Source organism: Ptychodera flava, chromosome 17 (assembly GCF_041260155.1).
Source record: "Ptychodera flava strain L36383 chromosome 17, AS_Pfla_20210202, whole genome shotgun sequence".
Classification (NCBI taxonomy): Eukaryota; Metazoa; Hemichordata; class Enteropneusta; family Ptychoderidae; genus Ptychodera; species Ptychodera flava.
The window spans coordinates 16,267,745-16,288,274 of NC_091944.1; the positions used below are offsets into that span (position 1 = coordinate 16,267,745).

Here is a 20,530-nt window from a genome sequence, read left to right on the forward strand (position 1 = left end):
TCTGGTTTTGAGGCACTCTACGTCTGCGTGACGTAAAAAACAAACTTCCAGGCGACCAAGAAAAGCAAGCAAAATGAATAAACCAAACGTCTTTACAGTGACGGACAGTTTCTTTATTTTGATTTTATTTAAAGTTCCACTAGCTGAAACTTTTGATGAATAGTCTATATATTTTATTCACTGTTTGTGAAGAATGCTGCCTCTCACTCCTATAAAATAGCACAGAAATGCTTGGCCTCAGACATGACAGCACGGCCTGTATGTAATGTCAATGACATTCACCACTTTTGTTTTGAATGTGAACCATAATTCCTTGTTCTACTCCCTAAAGCATGTTGATATACACAGTGTTCAGCTTGTCAACTCAGCCCGTACATGTGCAAACTGCATTGTTATTGTTGAAAAGCGACTTCTGGTCCGGACTGGAATTCAAATGTAAACAATAAAATTACATTTTACACATACAGACGCTAAGTTGACAAACTAAAAAGTGGGTGTTCAATGTTATTTGGAGTGTAGAATAAGAAGTTGCAAGTGATATACAAAATAAAAATAATGAAAAAATCATCAAAAGTTAGCATTACTAGCCCTTTAAGCCGAGGAGTGCACTTTGGGTGAACTGCACAATTTCTGGTATGGGGCTCTGAGATAAAACGACCGTCAGCAACTGTCTTTCTTTTTTGCATTTTATACGCCCTGTTTCAGAAAGTAACCTTCGAAAACATTCTTAGATTGAAAATTCTCCCGACAATGACATCCTAAAAAACTGACGTAAAGTACTTTAGTCTTCACTGGTTAAATTTTAAAATCTGATAAAAGAATACGATGTCTGTACTGTTGATTCTCACAAAAGTTCCATTGGCATAATTCTACGAAGAAAATGATTCAACTCAACTTTTCCCGAAACCCTCTACGAAATTATCTTTGATGTGTGAGGGTACAACTTAACCTGTTTTTTTCTGTGATTAATTGTCCCCAGTTGACCCTTTCAAAGAATGGTTTCACCAAAACCAATAGTGACCGTGGACTGGTGATTGAGTGTAAACATGCTATTAAAAACGACTGTCAGTTATGGCTTTCCTTTGCCTAAAATTTGTCATCAATCTTATTTTTTTCCATCTATCAACAACAACTGAAACCAAAGGACAAAGGATATGATTGAAACTTCCTTTTCTGGAATCCAAAGACCAAATATCTCTGCAATGTGAACCAGACGTTTACCATGGACACGGTTGGAACTAATTTGGGAGAATTTGATCTTTATATTTTCCAAATTTCTCAAAATCGTTTGGAACCCTATAGCTGAATGTTGCATTATTACAAATTACTCATAAAAACAAGTGCATTGCTGAGAGAGAAAAACAGATAGCTTACATTTTCAGATTACACTGTCATTAGTTCACTATCCAATATCCCATATTAGTTCCGATCGTGTTCATGACGAATTATGGCGTCATAACATTGTGTCGTTTGGGTAAAAGTCTATACCGCGGTTATACATACATCGGACCCGTAACTTGCCATCTAACTTTGACAGAGTTCTAGATGCAATATCAGTTTCTCTTCGGGTTCATATATATATGCATTGCACTCAACAATGCATATAGGCCTTCGACTTTGCTTAACTCTAGGCCTTTAACTTTGACGACCAGAAAGAGTCTCGGCCATAGGGGAGCCACGTGACTGTGTACAAAAACAGACATGTCATGTTATGAATATGATATTGACACATGTATACGTAGCATCATACATAATAAACACATGAAAGAAAATACGATAAGTGAATGATGTAAATTTATATCGGCATCTTTGTATGTTTTACAAACTTTACAGTATTTTACAGTAGTGTGAAAATTACCCCGCAGATGAATTTGCGAATTTTCAGCTTTCAGCAACATTCTGGAACGTTTTTAAACGAAAGTCGGCAATTTGGTCGCATGCGGGCGTAGTGCACCACGATGCGTCACGTTGGACTTTTTCTTCGTCTGCATGCCGTTACACTCACAAGTCCGAACGAAAATATGACAATTCAAAAATCATTTTGAAGGGCCAGTAAATGCTATTGATGATTTTTTCATTATTTTTATTTGTATGTCAATTGCAACTTCTCATTCTACTCCCCAAAGAATGTTGAAACACCCACTATTTAGCTTGTCAACTTATCCTTCAAATGTGTTGAATGCATTTTTATTGTTTACATATGAATTGTAGTCTGGACCAGAAGTCACTTTTCAACAATAACAATGCAGTTTACAACCATTGGGGCTGAGTTGACAAGCTGCACACGGTGTATATCAACATGCCTCGGGAGTCGAACAAGGAATTATGGTTGACATTCATAACAAAAACGGTGAAAAAATTATCGAAAGTAAGCATTTCTGGCCCTTTACTAACTAGCAAAGGAAAAAACACTTTTTTGAACAGCAAAACGACGGAATTATCAACTGATCTGGGTCTCAAAGACGACGAGAAAATCATGACGTGCATCTAATTTTCTGATCAGATTAACATTTTGCTCTTCTCCAGTTTCATGAACGACAAATAAATAAAAAAATAAATAAATAAATAAATAAATAAATAAATAAATCGTAAATAAGCAAATGTATAAAATGTAAACTCAAGGGAAGCTCGAAAGGACGCTACGTTAAATCTTTAAATAACTTGGAGGGTTGCAGTCTTGCTTTCGCCGGACAAATTGCTGAGATAAGAATTCTTCACTTGCCATCGTCCGCTGATCGCGGTGTTTTGTTTCAGAAGTAACTGTTCACCCGTGCGTGGATCAAATAATTCACGTTTCTTTACACTAGGGGTCATTAGTAAAAACAAAAACTTATTGCGTGTAGAGGCGTGGGGAGTGGTTATGTCTATTTAGATTATCGCTCATAAATTTGCATTAAGGTAGTGAGCACCTCGAAAGTGAAATACTTAAACTTTTGCTCAAACTTTCCCCAAGGAAACTTTCAACAATTCTCTTTCAAAATCAAGAATAAAATAGGGGGGTCATCCTGTAAATTATGGTACTAGAGAGACAAATACCTATAATATTTGAAATTCAAAATGGCCGCCATCCCTGCGTTAACTCTATGAGGAAAAATAAAATTTTAGATTTTCGAAAAACTATGACGGTGAAAACTTTTCTTTCTCCATGAACTTTAAAATGAACCCCAACAAGTGGTAGATCAGAAGAGAAATACTCAAATTTGAAAGCCCGAATTTCTGTTCCCGTGGCGCATTCTTATACGTAAGTTAGGCCTACATGATGTCGCTATATTACGTGGTGTATCTCTCGGCTGAATACCCAATCACCGTTCAGATAGTGTATGGTTATGGCGCTGCTCACAAATCCATCAACAGTTGACCCTTACAGCCGAACTTGTCGTTTTGGGAGGGCGGTTGAAATAAAGCAATTATTTTCATTTGGAGCACATCTTAATTATCAACGACCCCCTTAAACTCCCCGCCCCTGTTGCATTAGCCGAATCCAGGGCTGGACGCTTCGGCTACTTTGTATGCCAGTGTGACCAGCTGTCCGACTAGGTACGCACAAAGTATGTAGCCCGTCTAATTATCATAACAAAAGGATAAAATGTCACATTCATCAAAATAATTAAAATATTGCAATTAGTTACAATTCACCGGGCTTTCATGAAAGGCATGTCACCTTGAAAATAAGGGATGTACCATCAGTGCATGAAGCTTTCGTTGGGGGCTTGTCAAAAATTTACAAATATCGATAATGTGAAAAATACATCGATTATTTTTCAGACTCTCTACTTTCGCATAACCTTTAAAGTGGCTTGGAGTTGAAATAGGTACATCGAACTTGATAGAAAAGGGGATGCATGCCTGCATATTCAGAAAAAATGTCAAATTTGGAAGACGAAAGTTGAATCTACATTTCACCACCCCTCACGCGATCGGCTAATCGTGCATCCCTTACACAATGCATCACCGGACTTTGAAACAACATGGAGGAAACTCGTGTTCTGTTTTAATGACAGTAAATGCTCAGTTCAAAAAGGGACAAATTGGTAAATTTTAGTAAAATTCATGTCTACTCTACGTTCATTCATGAATGTTTTCTTGAGAATTTAGGTCTTCAATCTTTGGAATATCGTAAAGCCAGTGCGCCTTCCGACCCGGCTCCACTTCTTTGGCTTCTCCAAATGCACCGTCTTTTTCCAGCTCGATTTTTAAATAATTGAACGCCACAGGGGTTCTCTCCGGAAAATCTTGCACATTCTCCACAGCGCCGATTCTGGTGACAATGCGCAGATTCTTGGCATAGTAGACCTCATTGATGACGTATAAGTTTTTGGTTTCTCTGAGAGCTGGGCAGCACGACCGATTCACAACGAGACGCCCAACATGACCGGGTACACTAAGAAAATTGACATGTTTCTCTATCCCGTCCGAATCAATCTCTATCGTTTTTCGAAGCCCCTCCTTCAGATCAGATTGTATGTACCTGGCTGTATCGCTCAGTTTCTCTCTCTCCGTCTGCGCGTCTTCCAAATACGTCAACGTTTCAGGGTCCACTTGCCCCGGCACCAAAATTTCCCGAAGTTTTCCGATGTGCACGTACGTCGCGACTTTCCTCTTGACCTTGTGTAACAATGTTCGTTTTTCCTTTACATAAATTGAGAGGAGTTCGAATTTCTCTGCACACTTCAGGGACGGCACAGTAGAAACATGTATCCCTAGCAACTGCCTCGCCGCATCATCTTGGACTAAGCACCATGCCAGACTGTGGTCAGGCTGGGAAAACTTGCCGAAAACTCCAGGCTCCATTATTGTGAGTGCGGTTGTAACGCCATAGGACGGAATTGAAACTGGCTTTTTCATAACAAAATCTTCACTCTGTCAAGATACCCTGCAAAATGTTCACAATTTATCCCATCATAGTAGGTTAAAATCCATCCATATGCTTATTATATGCGTCTACTTATCCACAGCTATGCTTCGGGCGGTGCAGTGTATACGAACAGAATGGAACCTTGTGACGTCACAATTCAATATGAGCGCCCGGATGTCATTGCGCGCGATGCAGAAATAAGGTAAAGTTCTGAGGCCAAGTCAAACCCTACTAAAGTTCAATAAAATATCACAAGGCGATCCCTGGCAATGAAATATTTATTAGAAGCGCTGTTTGCAACCCTGTTATGGTTTATCGGCAATAAATTATTTGAAATTGTAATTGACCATAAACTAGGTACTTCTGGTAGATATATCGACAGTGGTTGGGTATTTATATTACGCATTTTTAACAATTAAAGAAGAAAGAATAAAAGAATGAAATTTATATTATTTTCGTTGACTTTTGTAAAGCGTTGCCTCTTTGCTTGTTTTTTGATACAATATAGTGATTTTTTTGTTTTTTATAGAGACTTTAGCTTTATGTGAGGGTGTAAAAGTTTGTTTATTAATGCACCGGATTATCTATCGATAAGCTAAGCTGTTTGCTTATTTAATCTTGTAAGGCTACCTGTGACCTGCCTTAATCATACTAATATACAGGGTGTAGTGTACTCTCGGATAGTCAGAGAGAGCCTCTATGGCTGTAGATAGAGGGGTGTCTGCAGTAACGCCATCCGAGTGTGCAATATATCCTGCATATTATTTTAGTTTTACGTTTTTCAAGCTCTGTTGGCAGTAACCGTCTCAGTGACAGATGCATAACACTTTGTGGGAGGTCAAATCATCTGTAGTGTAAAATACTTCATCTTTAAATTCATATGTTTGATAATACAGTTTGATCGGGTGACAAACCTGTTTTTTGGAACAGCTGTCGCTCTTCGAACTGTGCCGGCAAGTTCGACATTAGTGTTGAAACCATCGTTGATGGCGCACTTCGAAATACAAACGACGGCTATCTACGGAGAAGAATTATCAGAATTTTACACGCCAAACAGTGGCGGCGCTTTAGGTAGATCAACTCTGCCTCCCCATCTGACTTTGCATATGAACCGGTATAGGGCGTTGATGCGCACAAATATTTCCGCCTCACTTTACAAAAAAATGCTTTCATGTTAGAAAATTAGATACACGGTTTTATCCCAAATCTTGAAATTTGTATCGCTAACATGCACTGACGAAGGGTTGAAGTTGAACTCGAAACATCCTTGTTTTATGCTTTTTTACAAGTATTTTATCTCCAACTGGTCGTTCAGTATTTTATCGTATCAATTTTCCCTTAGTTTTTATTCTCTGCATTTTAACAAGTGTTTTATCTCCCGCTAGTCGCTCAGTATTTACTGTTCTTCTTAGGCTGCATTCACAAATAATGGTGGGTGTGGTGGAGGAATTCCGATTGAAATTTTAATTTTTTTTTTCAGACCCCCCCTTAAAACCACCAAACACATTTCAAACCCGACCATCTACAGGATCAAAATTGTTCTAGTCCCCACAACTGTCACATGACTGCATATTTATTAGGAATGTACGCGCAGAAAAAATAAACATGTGTTGTGCAGTTCAGCTTGCAGATGTTTGACATTACTTTTTTGACGCGCACATATAAATATTCCGTAGTGGTTATAGAAATGTTGTCAGCAGTTTGTAGAGCCATATTCCTGAGACTATTTCTTAAATTGATTCAATTTTTAGACGCATCAGTGAACTTTTTTGATTTATCAGTCTAAGTCGACTTGAGTTAATCCAAAACTGGCCGGGTCAATGGAACCCGCTGAATAGCACTCAAAATTATGATCACTAGAGTATTCCTGGCCACACTGTGCCTAATATAGTGAGATTAGAAACTGAGAATGGTGACCTACCGACAAAGAATTATAAAAAAAGTACAAGACATATATGACCTAGATGCTACTTATAAAAGTTTTACAAAATGGACAATACTGGAAGCCTGAAATATTCCATCAAATAAAACTTTTGTCACTGAAATTTTGGGTGTAAAACCAGCAAATTTTTTAGTGAAATATTAAAAATTCAATTTATTCCTACATTTTTTATTGAAATAAGGATCTTTACTGTTTAAAGTTTACTTTTGTGTCATTGTACGATGAGAATGTGAACATTTCATTCACTGCATGAACTTGAAATGAATGGTTTTATATATTGATTATAATAATTTTTATGAAAAACTAACTTTTATCGTTTGTTTGTAGTAAACCAAGTATTGTGACCCCATCTTTTTTGTTTAGTTTTTGATTATTGTAACATACCAGAATTCAAAAATTCCTAATGCAAAGATATCTCAATTGCTACAATTTTCCTGATCGCACACCCTTAAGCCAACAATATTACAAACATAAAATTCTGATCTTTTCAGTATTACATGCGTAATGTCGAAAATGGTTTGTTCCATTTTAGGCATATCACTTTACTCAGTGAAGGAGCTGCCTGCTAAGTTTGGTGGATTTCTTATCAGTCTTCAGACAATAAAACAGACTTGTTTACAAGAAGCCATATAGCAAAGTATTCAGACAAGTTGCTGGGTAATTACCGAATTTGGTGTTCCGATAACTCGTACGTCAAGAATAACTCCAATCTCTTGTGTTACATCTTATTATATTAAACTATTCAGTATTCAGCCTGCCAACGAAATCTACATATATGTTATGTATGTACACTTATATTGCTGTCAGTTGCATTTCATATACATCGAAATGTCAATATACCGTAAGACTGCTGCATATTAATCCTCAGGCTGTGAATAAGTTTAAAGCATTTCAATATGATTTTTAAAACATTAACCATAAAATATGACGTTGATACAAAATATCAAGTTCAACATACCTACTGATCATTCACATCTTTGTTGCACTCTATGGACAATGTATTCAATGTAGAAGTGCAAATACAGGTAGCCATATAGGAATAGAAGTAAACTGTCCCATAACATTCAAGGAGACGCACTCTTTTTATGTACCATGGCCAACACTTTTTTGTGAGCATTGATACACCTACTGTCCCATTTGTCCATTATTTGATGATAACTGTCAAGTTTCCTGGTATTCTATGTGTTGCTCTCCGGCCTGATATTGTGAACAAGTATGATTCACTGGCATATGACCCAAACTCTTTTTCTGCTGGTATGCAGTGAGAGTGACACTGCCCATAGGCAGTAGCAGGGCAGTGGCTGTATTAATTATAACTTGATAATTTGACAATATTTTTGTTTAGTTTACGTTCTTGTTCTACTCCCAACACCATATTAAACTGTCCAACATTCCGCTTGCCAACAGCCTGTGTATGTGAACTGTGCATTTGTATCATTGACAACTGACTTTCAGTCTGGATTCTAATTCAATTATCACCAATAGAGTTTACGTATACAGGCTTTGTCGACAAACTGAATATTATGTGTTTCAGCATGCTGTAGGGATACAGCAAGAAACTACATTTGATATATTAGGCCTACATAGAATATTGAAAAATTATCGATAGTTGCAGCTTCTACCCTGATACAAGTTCTACTTGTTGTTTTCTCATGAAAATTCAATGGTATTCATACATTTTTTACATTTTTTAAAATAAAAGTCATGAAATTCAAAAAATTGGTTGAAGATTTTAACTAACATTTAAATATTGAAATACTGAAAAATTTGCCCCGTTACAAAACTACGTGTTGTTTTTCATTTTCAGATTTTGTCGAAATAAAAGTCATGAAACGAGATTTTCTTAATTATTACAGACATTTTGATGTCACATAATTTGTCACATAATTGAATTACCTTCCAAAATACGATAACTGAAAACGGAAAAAATAGTAGGGAGCGATACATTTTGATTTCCTTTCTACACTCAGAGCAAAACGTTCAAGCATCCTTCTCTAATACCCCCAAAATTTTCACCCCCTCCCCCCGAAATTCCTCCACCCCCCCTCCGAATGCAGCCTTATTATCCATACTTCACAAAACTTTGTTTAATTGCAAAATGTGGCACCGCAACAAGCCATTTTAAAGGTATACAGTCATCTGTACTCTAAATATGCCCATATATGGTCAAAGGGGCGTTCCTTGGTATTAAAAATGCCAACGTGAGGGCGCTGTTTTTAAAAAGCGGCCACCCGCTTAAATCTGTGATTGATTAGATTTTCTCTTTCCATGGTTACTGTGGCAAAATTGGAACAGGTGACAGTATACCTTTAACGGGCGTCATGAAGAGGGCGTGTTTTAGGGAACTTCTTGGATTGTTACGAAATTTCAGGAGTATTTGGATTTGGTTGGTGAGAACTTCACTTTCGCATTTACGCCTATGGCCGGATTGTCTCATTAAGGGAATGTGCAAGCACAAACTGCATCATCCCATAAAACAGGAGTGAAATCAATGCATACTCTGATTTGGCTTATAATGAACCAGTTACCTTCCTCGTATGCATATTATATCTCTGTATGTGTCCTGCCTCCCAGAGTACGTGTTCGGTCTGTTGGTGTTTGTTATGTGTATAGCACTTGTCACTACAAATGACAAACATTATTATACAACTGCGTAACTATGTAACGTATTGAATTTCATCGTGCGGTAAAAAGCAATCCGATATCAGTTGACACGGAGTCCGATAAAAATGATAACCAACTGGAACGATCTCATCATTTTTTGGATAAAACACAGTCAACGAAGGTCTATTATTGACCCTTTGAATTTCTGTGAAATATTCTGCCGAACAACGATTTCTTCACCGCACAAGCTGAATTGCCATTTCGTACGACTTGCTGACGCGCAGCAAGTCTGCGCACGCTCGGTAAATACAGGGCATTCTGAAGGCGCTTTCCACAGAGGATACAAGCAGACTGAAATTGCTCGATATGATATACTTAGCAATACCAGAAAAATGATCCTAAATGGGCGTGACAGAATGATACTGAGGTGAAAATATTCATCTATAAATCTTCTTTTAGCCTTCTTACTTATAGTTGATCATTTCTAAACTCCATGGACGTACCTCCTCCCGACTTTTGATTCACGCAGCCTGACAAGGCTTTTAGATTGTGTTACTGCAGTCACATTCAATACATCAATGTTGAAAAAAACACTGTACAGTAACTGGCTGACACGAGTATATTCTAGATAAGGAAATGATTTAAAATCACAATTCCACCAAACGACCATGGTTTCCGGCAACGGGTCGTGAAAAGTTACACATTGTATAGTATTGTATTGAAATGCAAGAAAGCTCAGTGTCGTTATCGTCACAGCCTTCTCACACATTTTTACACTGGACCAAAAAATACTGCAGTGAAAGCACGCTTTAACGACTGTATCGCCATGTCTGCATTCAAGAAGTTTTCATCGGGATAATACACTTGGAAGCGATGATGAATTAATATTCTTTTTACTTGGGTTAAAACAAAAGATTCATTTATTTAGTAAGGGACCCAAATTATGAGAATAGTACAAGTTAGTATTGTTCACGTACAATGGTAAAACAGAAAAGAAGTTCGGAACATGACAATACTGTATATCTACTTATTGCACGTAATTTTTACAAAGTCTGCGCTATGATAAGCAACTAAAGTCTCCATAGAATGAGCAACTATTGTTAATACTTTCAAAATTCGTACATGTGCTTTCACGATATTATCGTTAAACTATGGCACCTCTTTTATGAAGTTTGTTATTTTAAGGAGCTTTGTATTTAAACTTACTGAAACGTAAGAGGGATTGAACGCTGGTATAACCTTCTTGTCATCAAAAAAATAATACAATTAAGGCTGCAAAGGTGCTGAGCTGCAATCCAGCCGACTGAATTGGAATCTGCAAACCGCATAAACACTTCTTCGTCTCGTGTGCTGTTCAAGTAATGATAAATTTGCTTGATAACATCGAGATGATGTCATATTTACGGATGAAACACTGCATTTTTGCAGAAGGTCAACGACTTATTTTAACCTTTCAGCGACTTATAGTAACTGTTCATATTCACGAGATCCAATTACAGCGAATTTATTCTGACAACAAATCACCAAAGTACTACGACCAAATGCGTCACTATTGCGTCATATGTGGAATTTTCCCGCAGGCAAATTTGACGACTTAGTTCTTTGAAGGAATTGTTGCCAAACAAGTGTCCCACACTTGCGACGGAAATTTTTCGAAAATGGGGAGGGAACGAAAACGTATGCTCTTTTTTCAATTCTTTACTCTCATATTCTGACACTTCCCAGACCCCAACGTTGCGCTCTTCCGAACCGAAACAAAATATAAATCTATACGGAATATAATACTGAGGTGTAATGTTAGACATGTTTCAGTGGGTCTAACTTATTTAGGAGCCTCACAACCGCTTCTGATGTTGTGGTAAGCTATGGTATGTCAGAGAAGGTTTTACTGATAACTTTAATGTAGTTTTGCGAGTCTCCAACTTGTTTTGAATAGTTCTGCTATCCATGCTATAACACAATTACTTGTCCTGTAACTCAATACGTGTGTTTTTATTTGTCAGGTATCCCGGGCCTACTTCTCCGTACTGTCTTCGAAAGTTTCTTTATTTTGAAAACAAAGCAACAGTAAATAATAATGTAATGTAATGGGTTGAAGAATGACAAAGATTGCATCCTGCTGTTGCTATTGTTGCGAGTCTAGTGTGTTCATAAAAAAATGTAGACATTGCAAATTTCCATTCTTTGCAGTAATATAGTCTAGATGCGATTAAAGTCCATTACAACTATTATAAACACTCATACTATTAAGTCCACAGTGACATGTTTTAAGCTCGGATTTGTGTCTGTGATAAAGTACATGTACCAAACGTTAAAGGATTTCACACTTATCAGAAGTACGGTCGGTCTCGTTTGTACACAAAAATATCAAAATGTAGTTTTACTTCCTTTGTCGTATTTTCCTTGCCGGGGAGTGAATCACAGCTGAATACGCATGCGCTAGGGTCTCAAAACCGATGCGTCATCAAAGACAGTCCGTTTTCTTTTTTCTTTTTCTTTTGTTTGTTTTGTTTGTTTTTGTGTGTGCGTGAGAGAAAGAGAGACAGAGACAGAGAGAAGGATCCGCAAAACTGTTCAGAACAGTGAACGTCCTCGAGCGCAGCTGGTGGCGCATTCAGATCGTTGAGTATATAGAATACACAGCGAAACAGAGGCCAGTCACCCCATCGCTACACGTCAATCACGCAAAAATCAGTTCAGTGGGCATTGTGCTGATGTCTGGACTTATTGTCCGCGGAGAAGAATCATCGACCCTCCCCAGTAATAACTAGTTACGTCACTTCAATTGCACGACGGGTGGTTTACAAATAAGCTTCAACCACAACAAAACCTGGTTGTAATGCACTTGTTTGTCTCACCTGAAGACTGACTTATTTTTGTATGTGTCTGGGTCTTTGTTTATTGTTTCTTATGGGAAAGGGATAGTTTGATGAGCGTACTCTGATATTCAAAAACACTGATACAGATATTGAACACAGAATGACAATTTTTCCAGCATAAGGGGATCATGAAGAGGTTTTCAAAAATAATGTTTACCGTACAGCAACTCACGGGATGGACACGAACTACTTTATGCATGTTTTTTTTAATCTACGCGATCTCTTGAGAAACACAAAATGCGCTGACGCACACTTTTAGACACCTTCACTCTTAAATTATTCGCGAAATGCATGATGGTCTAATATTTGTAGCACTACTGACTTCAGTCGTTTGCAGGAATAGATCCATACTGCAAATATATTATAATCTTTTATACAGTTCGTTTTGCATTCTGAAATCGAGAGTTGACCATGGCGAATGTTCGAGAAACTGAGCATGCTTTATAGGACACCTTGTCAGACACATCTCTGCCTTCAATAATTAATTAATGGTCCAGTGCCACCTATTGACTGAAAACATCACGAAGGGTCATCGTTCTCGAAAGAAAGTTTTTGAGGGGCTTGCATAACGAGATGACTTAAGAAAGAAATATTGAAATCTATAATGCAAGAAACAGGTAACCCGTTGAAACGGTTTCAAACAATAAGAGCAAGGACTAGCTTGCACACAGTGGTTGATCACCACACAATGCAGACGTAGTGACGGATAAAGCACTGAATGGGAACTTCATGGCCTTTCCAATAGGTATTATCGATGTTGCGAAGGGACTTTGTGATAAGATGTCTAATGCGAAAGGACTGTATTATGAGCACGGCAGAGAACCACGATTATGCAACAGTCTGTACCGTAATTATGCATGGGACTGGACCAATCGGCGAAGTCCACCAATCAAATAATTGATTCGGATTTAAGTCAGCATGACATTTCAACAGAGATTTTCACACGGATCCTGTACCTTTCTGTAGATCGTCACGCCTGGTCCGTTGGCAATATGGCGACCCCTCGGGACGTCAGGCGCCCCATGCCGGTAGGTTTAATTTTAGGAAAACGTCAGTAGAATCAATAGCTCACTCGAAAAACTTTGGCCACTATTCATAAGACACATTGGCGTAGTAAGTTGGCAAATGATCAGTTGATATCATGACAGTATAGCCATGTTGTCGGCAAGCTTTAAATAATGCATGTTCAGAGAGGGCGAAATTGCCTTATGTACGACAATACCGCAGGAGGAAAATACTGTAGGCAGGGATAGAGAAATTACGGATGAGAGAATTTTGAAACAGAGAGAAACATCAAGAGATCTCGAGAGATGAGTAGCTAATTCCAGGCGACCACTCGTCCTCAATACGGCACTTGCAAGAGTTGTTTTCGGAGTTTCCACACGATGAAGTTTGACACTTTCTTCAGGGGCCGTGAATACTTCGGACAGGCACGAGACAAACGAAACCCATTCGGTTCAAGGAAGTTGTTCTAGCTCTGTTTTGATTATATATTGCATGCAAAGTCGAAAGCCAATGGAAATCGCATGATAAAGTCAGCGTTCAAAGTTGTCTTTCGAAGTGCTGTGGCTCTTTACAAACCTCTCAGCGTGTAAACTGTAGTGATAATTTCAGTAAATTATTGTGTTCGGAGAAATTGGATTTTCCCTCTTCAAAACTTTCGGTTTTTTTGCTTTGTTTGTTTTGTGATTTTTTTGTGTTTTGTTTGTTCGTTCTGCTTGCTTGCCTTTTTGGGGGTTGAGGGTGGGGGGAATTGAGATCAAACACAATGAACTCTGTTTTTTAATACACGAATTTTATTTATCCGTGGTCCCAATAAGCCGAACTTCGAGAGGGGAGCATGACTTCCCCTCCCCGTGCAAACCACCGTTCTTTATTTCTTATACGAGCATACCGTTTTAATTTTACTCAGCAGACCCTTGAAATGTCCCTTATTTGACGCAGAGCTCTAGAATATTAAAAACACAGGCACTTTCAGAATCATAAACTTTCAAAGTCAACCCCGAATACCTGTTAATACGTGTATCCAGATAAAGACATAGGACGTTTCGGAACTGAGGTGCATGAGGTGTTTGTTTTCAATTATTTTATCTATTAAACCAAAATCACTTTTTGAAATCTGTATGGTAGCAGCCAAAGATGTACCAGTAATGCAACCAGTATTTGAGATCAAATAGTGTTCTCATCATGTTTTAGGGAAACGGAAAATACTACATTGGATAAAATGGTCAAAAAAATTGATCAGTCTGTACAATCAGACTGACCAAAAATTGGTCAGTCTTTACATTGTGTTGAGAAGGGTTGCTACCAGCAGTGCAGTTGTTGAACACATCCTCAAGTGTAACATTGACGGGTTCGTCTAAGTGACAACTCCCTGTGCTTACTGACAAATTAACAGATTGAAGGAGACCAAACAGTACTCCAAACGGGTCCATACAATTTATTTTCGGTTGATTGCGTTAATCGTTCAAACGATATAACCTTGCCGAACTATTTAGATTGAAAAGGGCGCACATGTAATTTGAATGTAAAAAGCAAATCTGATTTCTCCGATCGTCTGTTCATGGACTTGTTATTGATGAGTCCCAACAACGTGCAGTCCGTATCAGCCAGGTAAATCGAGAGAGCGATGACAGGTGTACATATATGCGTTAACAACTGAGTTACACGTTAACTTACTCCGTAATTCCCAGGATGAATCGCTTCCTCGGGAATTAATTTACAAAATTTGTCGTGTTGTGGGGAAAGCAGGTTGTGGAATACTTTGAAGATGGTCTGATGAAAGTTCGATATGCCTGTCCTTAATTCACTCCATTTTTCTCAAGCGTCATTCACCACGAATTAAAGCAACTATCATACCATAGGTAGGCTGTCAGTAAATTTCGTCACGACTATATATACATCAGTTTATGAAAAATATTCAGTGTTCACACTCTACTACAGTAAATGTACATTTGTGATGTAGTGATATATTTGTAAGGCAGCACGCGCGATAGACTTAAACCCGTGGTCAAATATTCCGTAAGGAATCTTTACACCATTTCCTTTCAAATCAACAATAAAAATCAAGGGTCACCGTGCAAAATTTGGTACTAGAGAAACATATTACCCATTATTTATCGACATCTGAAATTCAAAATGGCCGCACCCCTGTCGCAATTTTTTATTTTCACAAAAAATAAGCTGGTGAAAAGTTTGATTACTGAAAAAGCTTCAAAATGAGCTCTAACAAGCAGTGGACCACAAACGTACAGTAAAAGTTTGAGAGTCAGAATAGCTGTCCCCGAGACGTATTCTACCTTTAACAATTAGTGCCAATTAGTGCAGGATTCAAGGTAGATTAGTATTCATCGAAAATCAAATTATAGTGAAATTGACATTTTTCCGGTATGAAAATGTTGTGCAAATGGCTGGTTAGCAACATGGAATATTCATCCATCTTGCTCATCCATCTCGCATCTTGCACAGTACTAGTATAATTAGTGCAAGTGACGATACCTTGTGTTCTCCGTTGTTTCGTTCTTTCTCTCATCATGAACGTACCAGGGCCCTCGTATAAGATAATTCTCCGTTCCAAAACTATTTAGCCAAAGCTGTGAATTATTTCCTTTGGATACTTGATTTTCAAAAGAGCACTAAAAAGGCATATTAAAATAGCATAACGTGATAGGAAAACACTGAAAATTTGCCACTGCACTTTACCCTGATGCAAAATTAAAATGTACTCGAGCACTGGATTTTAATGATCGATGGCCCATGGAATATGTAGTGACACTAAATATGGAACTGTGGTAGTAATATGGAAAATGTGTCCAGTTTAGCGTTGGCTGAAACTAAACAAACGCTACATCTTCATTATCTGAAATGTTCATTTTCAAGTGTTTTTGTTCCATTTAAAAAGTCAAATTTGTTTCTCTCCAAAATCCTGTCGATTGCCTGGTGCCCAACTCAACAGCACAGCCTGCCTGCGTGTAATGTCCAGAATATAACTTGTTTGCAGGCTGTTGCTTTATATTTAAACATGTTTTGGGGAGGAGTAATAGAAAAATGTATTCATTTTAATAAAAAACAATGAAAACTTCGCAAAAAGTCACAGCAATTGGCCCCTTCAGGCAGAATGCGCTTCAGCAACAGTGCTGTTCCGCCAACAGCGCTTTTAAGAAGTGATGTCCTGCACGGCCGAAAATTTACGTTCAACGGCCAAGAAGGCTATGAAGAGAAAGTTCGCAACCTTAAGAGAAAATTGAGTTTTCACTGTCCTGTTTCCATTAAAATCGAAAATGTTTTCCTCCAAACATGACACAAAAAACGCCTGCCATTTCACAAAGGCTATTAAATTCGAAAATATCTGTATCAACTGTACTCTAGATTGTCGCTAGACTTGCTCCAAGTCGTTGGGCATATAAATATCAAAACAGTAATTGAAGGAATGAACTTCAGCGGACTGTCTGGCTAGGTGGTAGGCTGGTTCGTAGATCACGGGATGAACGCCTTGCCCCGCTTGGTCGTACAGTAACTACTATGGTGAGACAGGCCAAGCGACTAGGGGCCAGTCTAGATTATCGCCCCTGAAATATCGGTAAATTTGACAGTATTTGCACCTAAAACCCAAGAGGTTACATGGCGATACAGTAATTTATTCTTCATTGTGAAAGAAAATATTATTAGTATATTTCAGGAATAGTTAGCAAACGTTTAGAGCCTTCACCTATTACGTTGCTTACTTTGGTCTCACGTGCCTCAGACACTTGATACACAATGTCGCAAACAGTCTACAGGGTTGAGGAACTGCTATGTCTTGATGTAACGTCTTATTCAGGAAGGTGACATTGTGAATGGTTCTGAACAAAACGATGCTAAATAATAGAGGGATTAAAGTGTCTGGTTGATTTTGCGACAGTTGCCGAAATTGTTTATTGGCGGATAATGAGATAAAGTAAATGAATGTTTCGAAAAGTGGAAAGTAACGGTCGATAACCTCCAAACAAAGCCACGTATCTAACAAAAGCGACTCTTCCTTTCAAAACTCAAGACACAGGTATTTCAAAGTAGCCCTTCTCATTAAGGTAGTGTGCGCCTCGAAAGTGAAACACTCAAACTTTTGCTCAAACTTTCCTCAAGGAATATTTCAGACATTGGCGTTCAAAATTGAGAATAAAAATCAGGGTTCACCGTACAAATTTTGGTATACCAGAGTAACAAATTACCCAATATTTACCGATATTTTGAAATTCGAACTGGCCGCCATCCCTGTGTTAACTCTATGGAGAAAAAAAAAATTCGATTTTCGAAAAACTAAGACGGTGAAAAGTTTCCATACACCAAGAGCTTTAAAATAAACTCTCAAAAGTGATACATTAGAAAAGAATTGTAGAAGTTTGAGAGTCCAAATATATCTGTGCCCAAGGCGCGTTCTACCTTTAGGGGGAATGTAATCTCAAATAGTAAACTCAATATCGTATTACGACACTATTGCATCTTTTCGGCTAATACGTGTCTTTAAGCTTGAAGCGAAATCATAGATTATTAGCGCAGCTATTTTCTGTCATTGTGTGCCATTTTGTTTGTCACAGTTTTCTTTTTCAAGAAAAAGTCCAGCTACATAAATGCCAGACGTCATGTCGAGATAGACTGAAGAGCTACGCTATTTTAAGGACGTGCGCCACGACTGTTTTGTTGTCGTTGACAATGAGCGATTTAGCGATAACAAACACGGCAACGCTAATTACTTTCTCTTCATATGGCCCATTCACTTATTCCCTTGAAAACTTTTATTGGAATGTTTTAAAACGCTAGATTTGGCAAAAACAAGACGAGTAACTTCACTCACCATTCCATAACATTTGGCAAGAACTGCTATCCTTGGTTCAAATTCACAATAGGCGCGTTTTATTGCCACATTGATAATGTGTGAGAGGGCTGTTAAGGGAAGAAGCATTGTGAGTTCTATATTAAACTTTGATGATTTTTCACTAGTTTGTAAATGTCAATGGCAGTTTCTTGCTCTACTCCCCGAAACATGTTGAGATACACAATAGCTTGACAACTCAACCTGTACATGCGAAGACTGTATTTTTATTGCGGACGAATGAAGCCAAGTGCGGATTAAAATTAAAATTTATTAAAATATAATAAAGACGGTCCATTTTACGAAGAAACTATGTGTTCACAATCTAAATAGAGTGTCTCAACAATATTTTGGGAGTAGAACAAGAACTTGCCGTTGACATGCAAAACAACAAAAACAGGGAAAAGGCGTCACACGTTACAGCTACTGGCCCTTTAAGACTTCATCATTTGTAACTTTTTGTAATATTTGCAGTGCTTATACAGTTTAACAGTTTACTTTCTTTTTCCTATTCCCCAAATCGTATCAAAACGCCAAAAAGTCACGTTGAACTTGTCGATTACGCCTGTGTTACTTGTTATCTCCATTGCTATTAGGTAGTATGCGCCTCGAAAGTGAAAGACTTAAATTTTGCGTAAACTTTCCTCAATGAAACTTCCAACCATTCTCTTATCAAATCAACGATAAAAGTCGGGGTGGGGTGGTCACCGTGCTAAGTTTAAAACTAGAGAAACAATTTACATGAAATTTTGCGATATTTGAAATTCAGAATTGCCGCCATCCCTGTGTTAACTCTAAGGGAACAATTAAATTTTGAATTTTCGAAGAAATAAGACGATGAAAATGTTTCTTTCGCCGAGAGCTTTAAAATGAGCCCCACAAGTAGCACATCAGAAAAGAATTGTAGAAATTTGAGAGTCGAATATCTGTCCAAGAGGCGCGTTCTGCGCTGGTTGTTCACAACTGAACATCTGGGCCGGACTTGAATTCGTTTGTCAACAACAACACTGCATATCGTACATGATGCATTGTATCGGCAAGGTTCATATTTTGTATTTATACGTACTTTTGGGATAATATTGAGGAAGGTACCGGAGGAAGCTATTGTTATATGAAACACAGTCGATGGAAATATTATCAAAAGTAACGACTATTGTCGTCGTTAGTTTCATGTTTTGAGTATCTCGACATCAGATATAACCTCTCTCCTCCTCCCAAAATTCATCAAAGGAACGTAAAACCTCTAATCTTCACATCCCTAAACTGCACAGAAACAATTATTCTGAACAGAAACTTAGATTGATATTTTCATTATTGTTGTTTTGGTAAATGTGTACTATTTTTAGTCTTATTTCCAAAGTATCATGATGAAATATAAGGCATTTTAGTCTTGTAAACACAACATCTATCCATTTTTACACGTTCCATGTAAGCCGAAATCCATACACTAAAGTTGCGAACTACCAGTTAAAGATATACTGTCACCTGTTCCAATTTTGCCACATTTACCATGGAAAGAGAAAATCGAGCCAATCACAGATTTTAAGCAGGTGGCCGCTTTTTAAAAACAGCGCCCTCACATTGGCATTTTGAATACCAAGGAACGCCCCTTTGACCATATATGGGCATATTTAGATTACAGGTGACTGTATACCTTTAAAGTCCTCCACTAAAAGCGAAGATACAACTCAAATTGGAGTTGACTTCAAAGAATGACAGTGAAAATATACCTTATATGAAACCACTTTGTGCCAGCTTATGACAACTGAAAAGAGTTACAATCATGCATCATTATAAATAGCGCATGAAATATACCCGGTTTTAGAAAACCACAATGTTATGTGTTTACTTGAAATACACACGTTCATGCTTGTCACGTTGTTTGTTCGAAGAACTCATTCTAATATTTTATGACATCATCACATTAAATTCATCCTAGTTTATCAACTGGTTTTTGTGTATCAGTTTCGTTGCCTCGCTTTGTGCATTATTGGACTTACATCAAGATACTTGTGTTTTAATTTTGATAAACTACACATAGACTAAGATAAATGAGCTAGGGATAACGCTGGGTGATCAGTGTTTGCCTACCTTTGCCCCCAAAGACAAACAAGAATATTTCCTTCACGCTAAAATTATCCTCCCATCGGTTATCATGTGACATATGCAAAGCGTTGAAAATGTAGACTCCTCACTTTATTGTGTTCTATGACTACCACCAGGTAAATCGAATAAATTACCAGCAGAAAGGTACTTTGACACTCTTTTCTTTTCATGGCATGCCATAACCACTTTCGCAAAACTTGTCGCTCACAGACTCGCCGTTACAGACAATAAACATGGACAGATAAAAAAATGACAGAGCGTTCGTTAAATTCTAATGAAAATCTCAGCAGTTGCAT

General features: G+C 37.9%; 1 protein-coding gene across 4 annotated transcripts in view; it reads left to right on the top strand.

Moving 5' to 3' along the window:
* Window positions 1–13,141: 13,141 nt before the first annotated feature.
* Window positions 13,142–20,530, top strand: part of LOC139115608 (uncharacterized) — a 40,867-nt gene continuing 33,478 nt past the window's right edge. For 3 of the 4 annotated variants that reach the window (XM_070677863.1, XM_070677864.1, XM_070677865.1), the window contains exon 1: window positions 13,143–13,308. In XM_070677863.1, the coding sequence (XP_070533964.1) occupies window positions 13,273–13,308 (36 nt within the window). In that variant the 5' untranslated portion in view covers window positions 13,143–13,272. Of the gene's footprint in view, window positions 13,309–20,530 lie in introns of all 4 variants that reach the window. The other variant, XM_070677866.1, reaches the window with a different exon arrangement.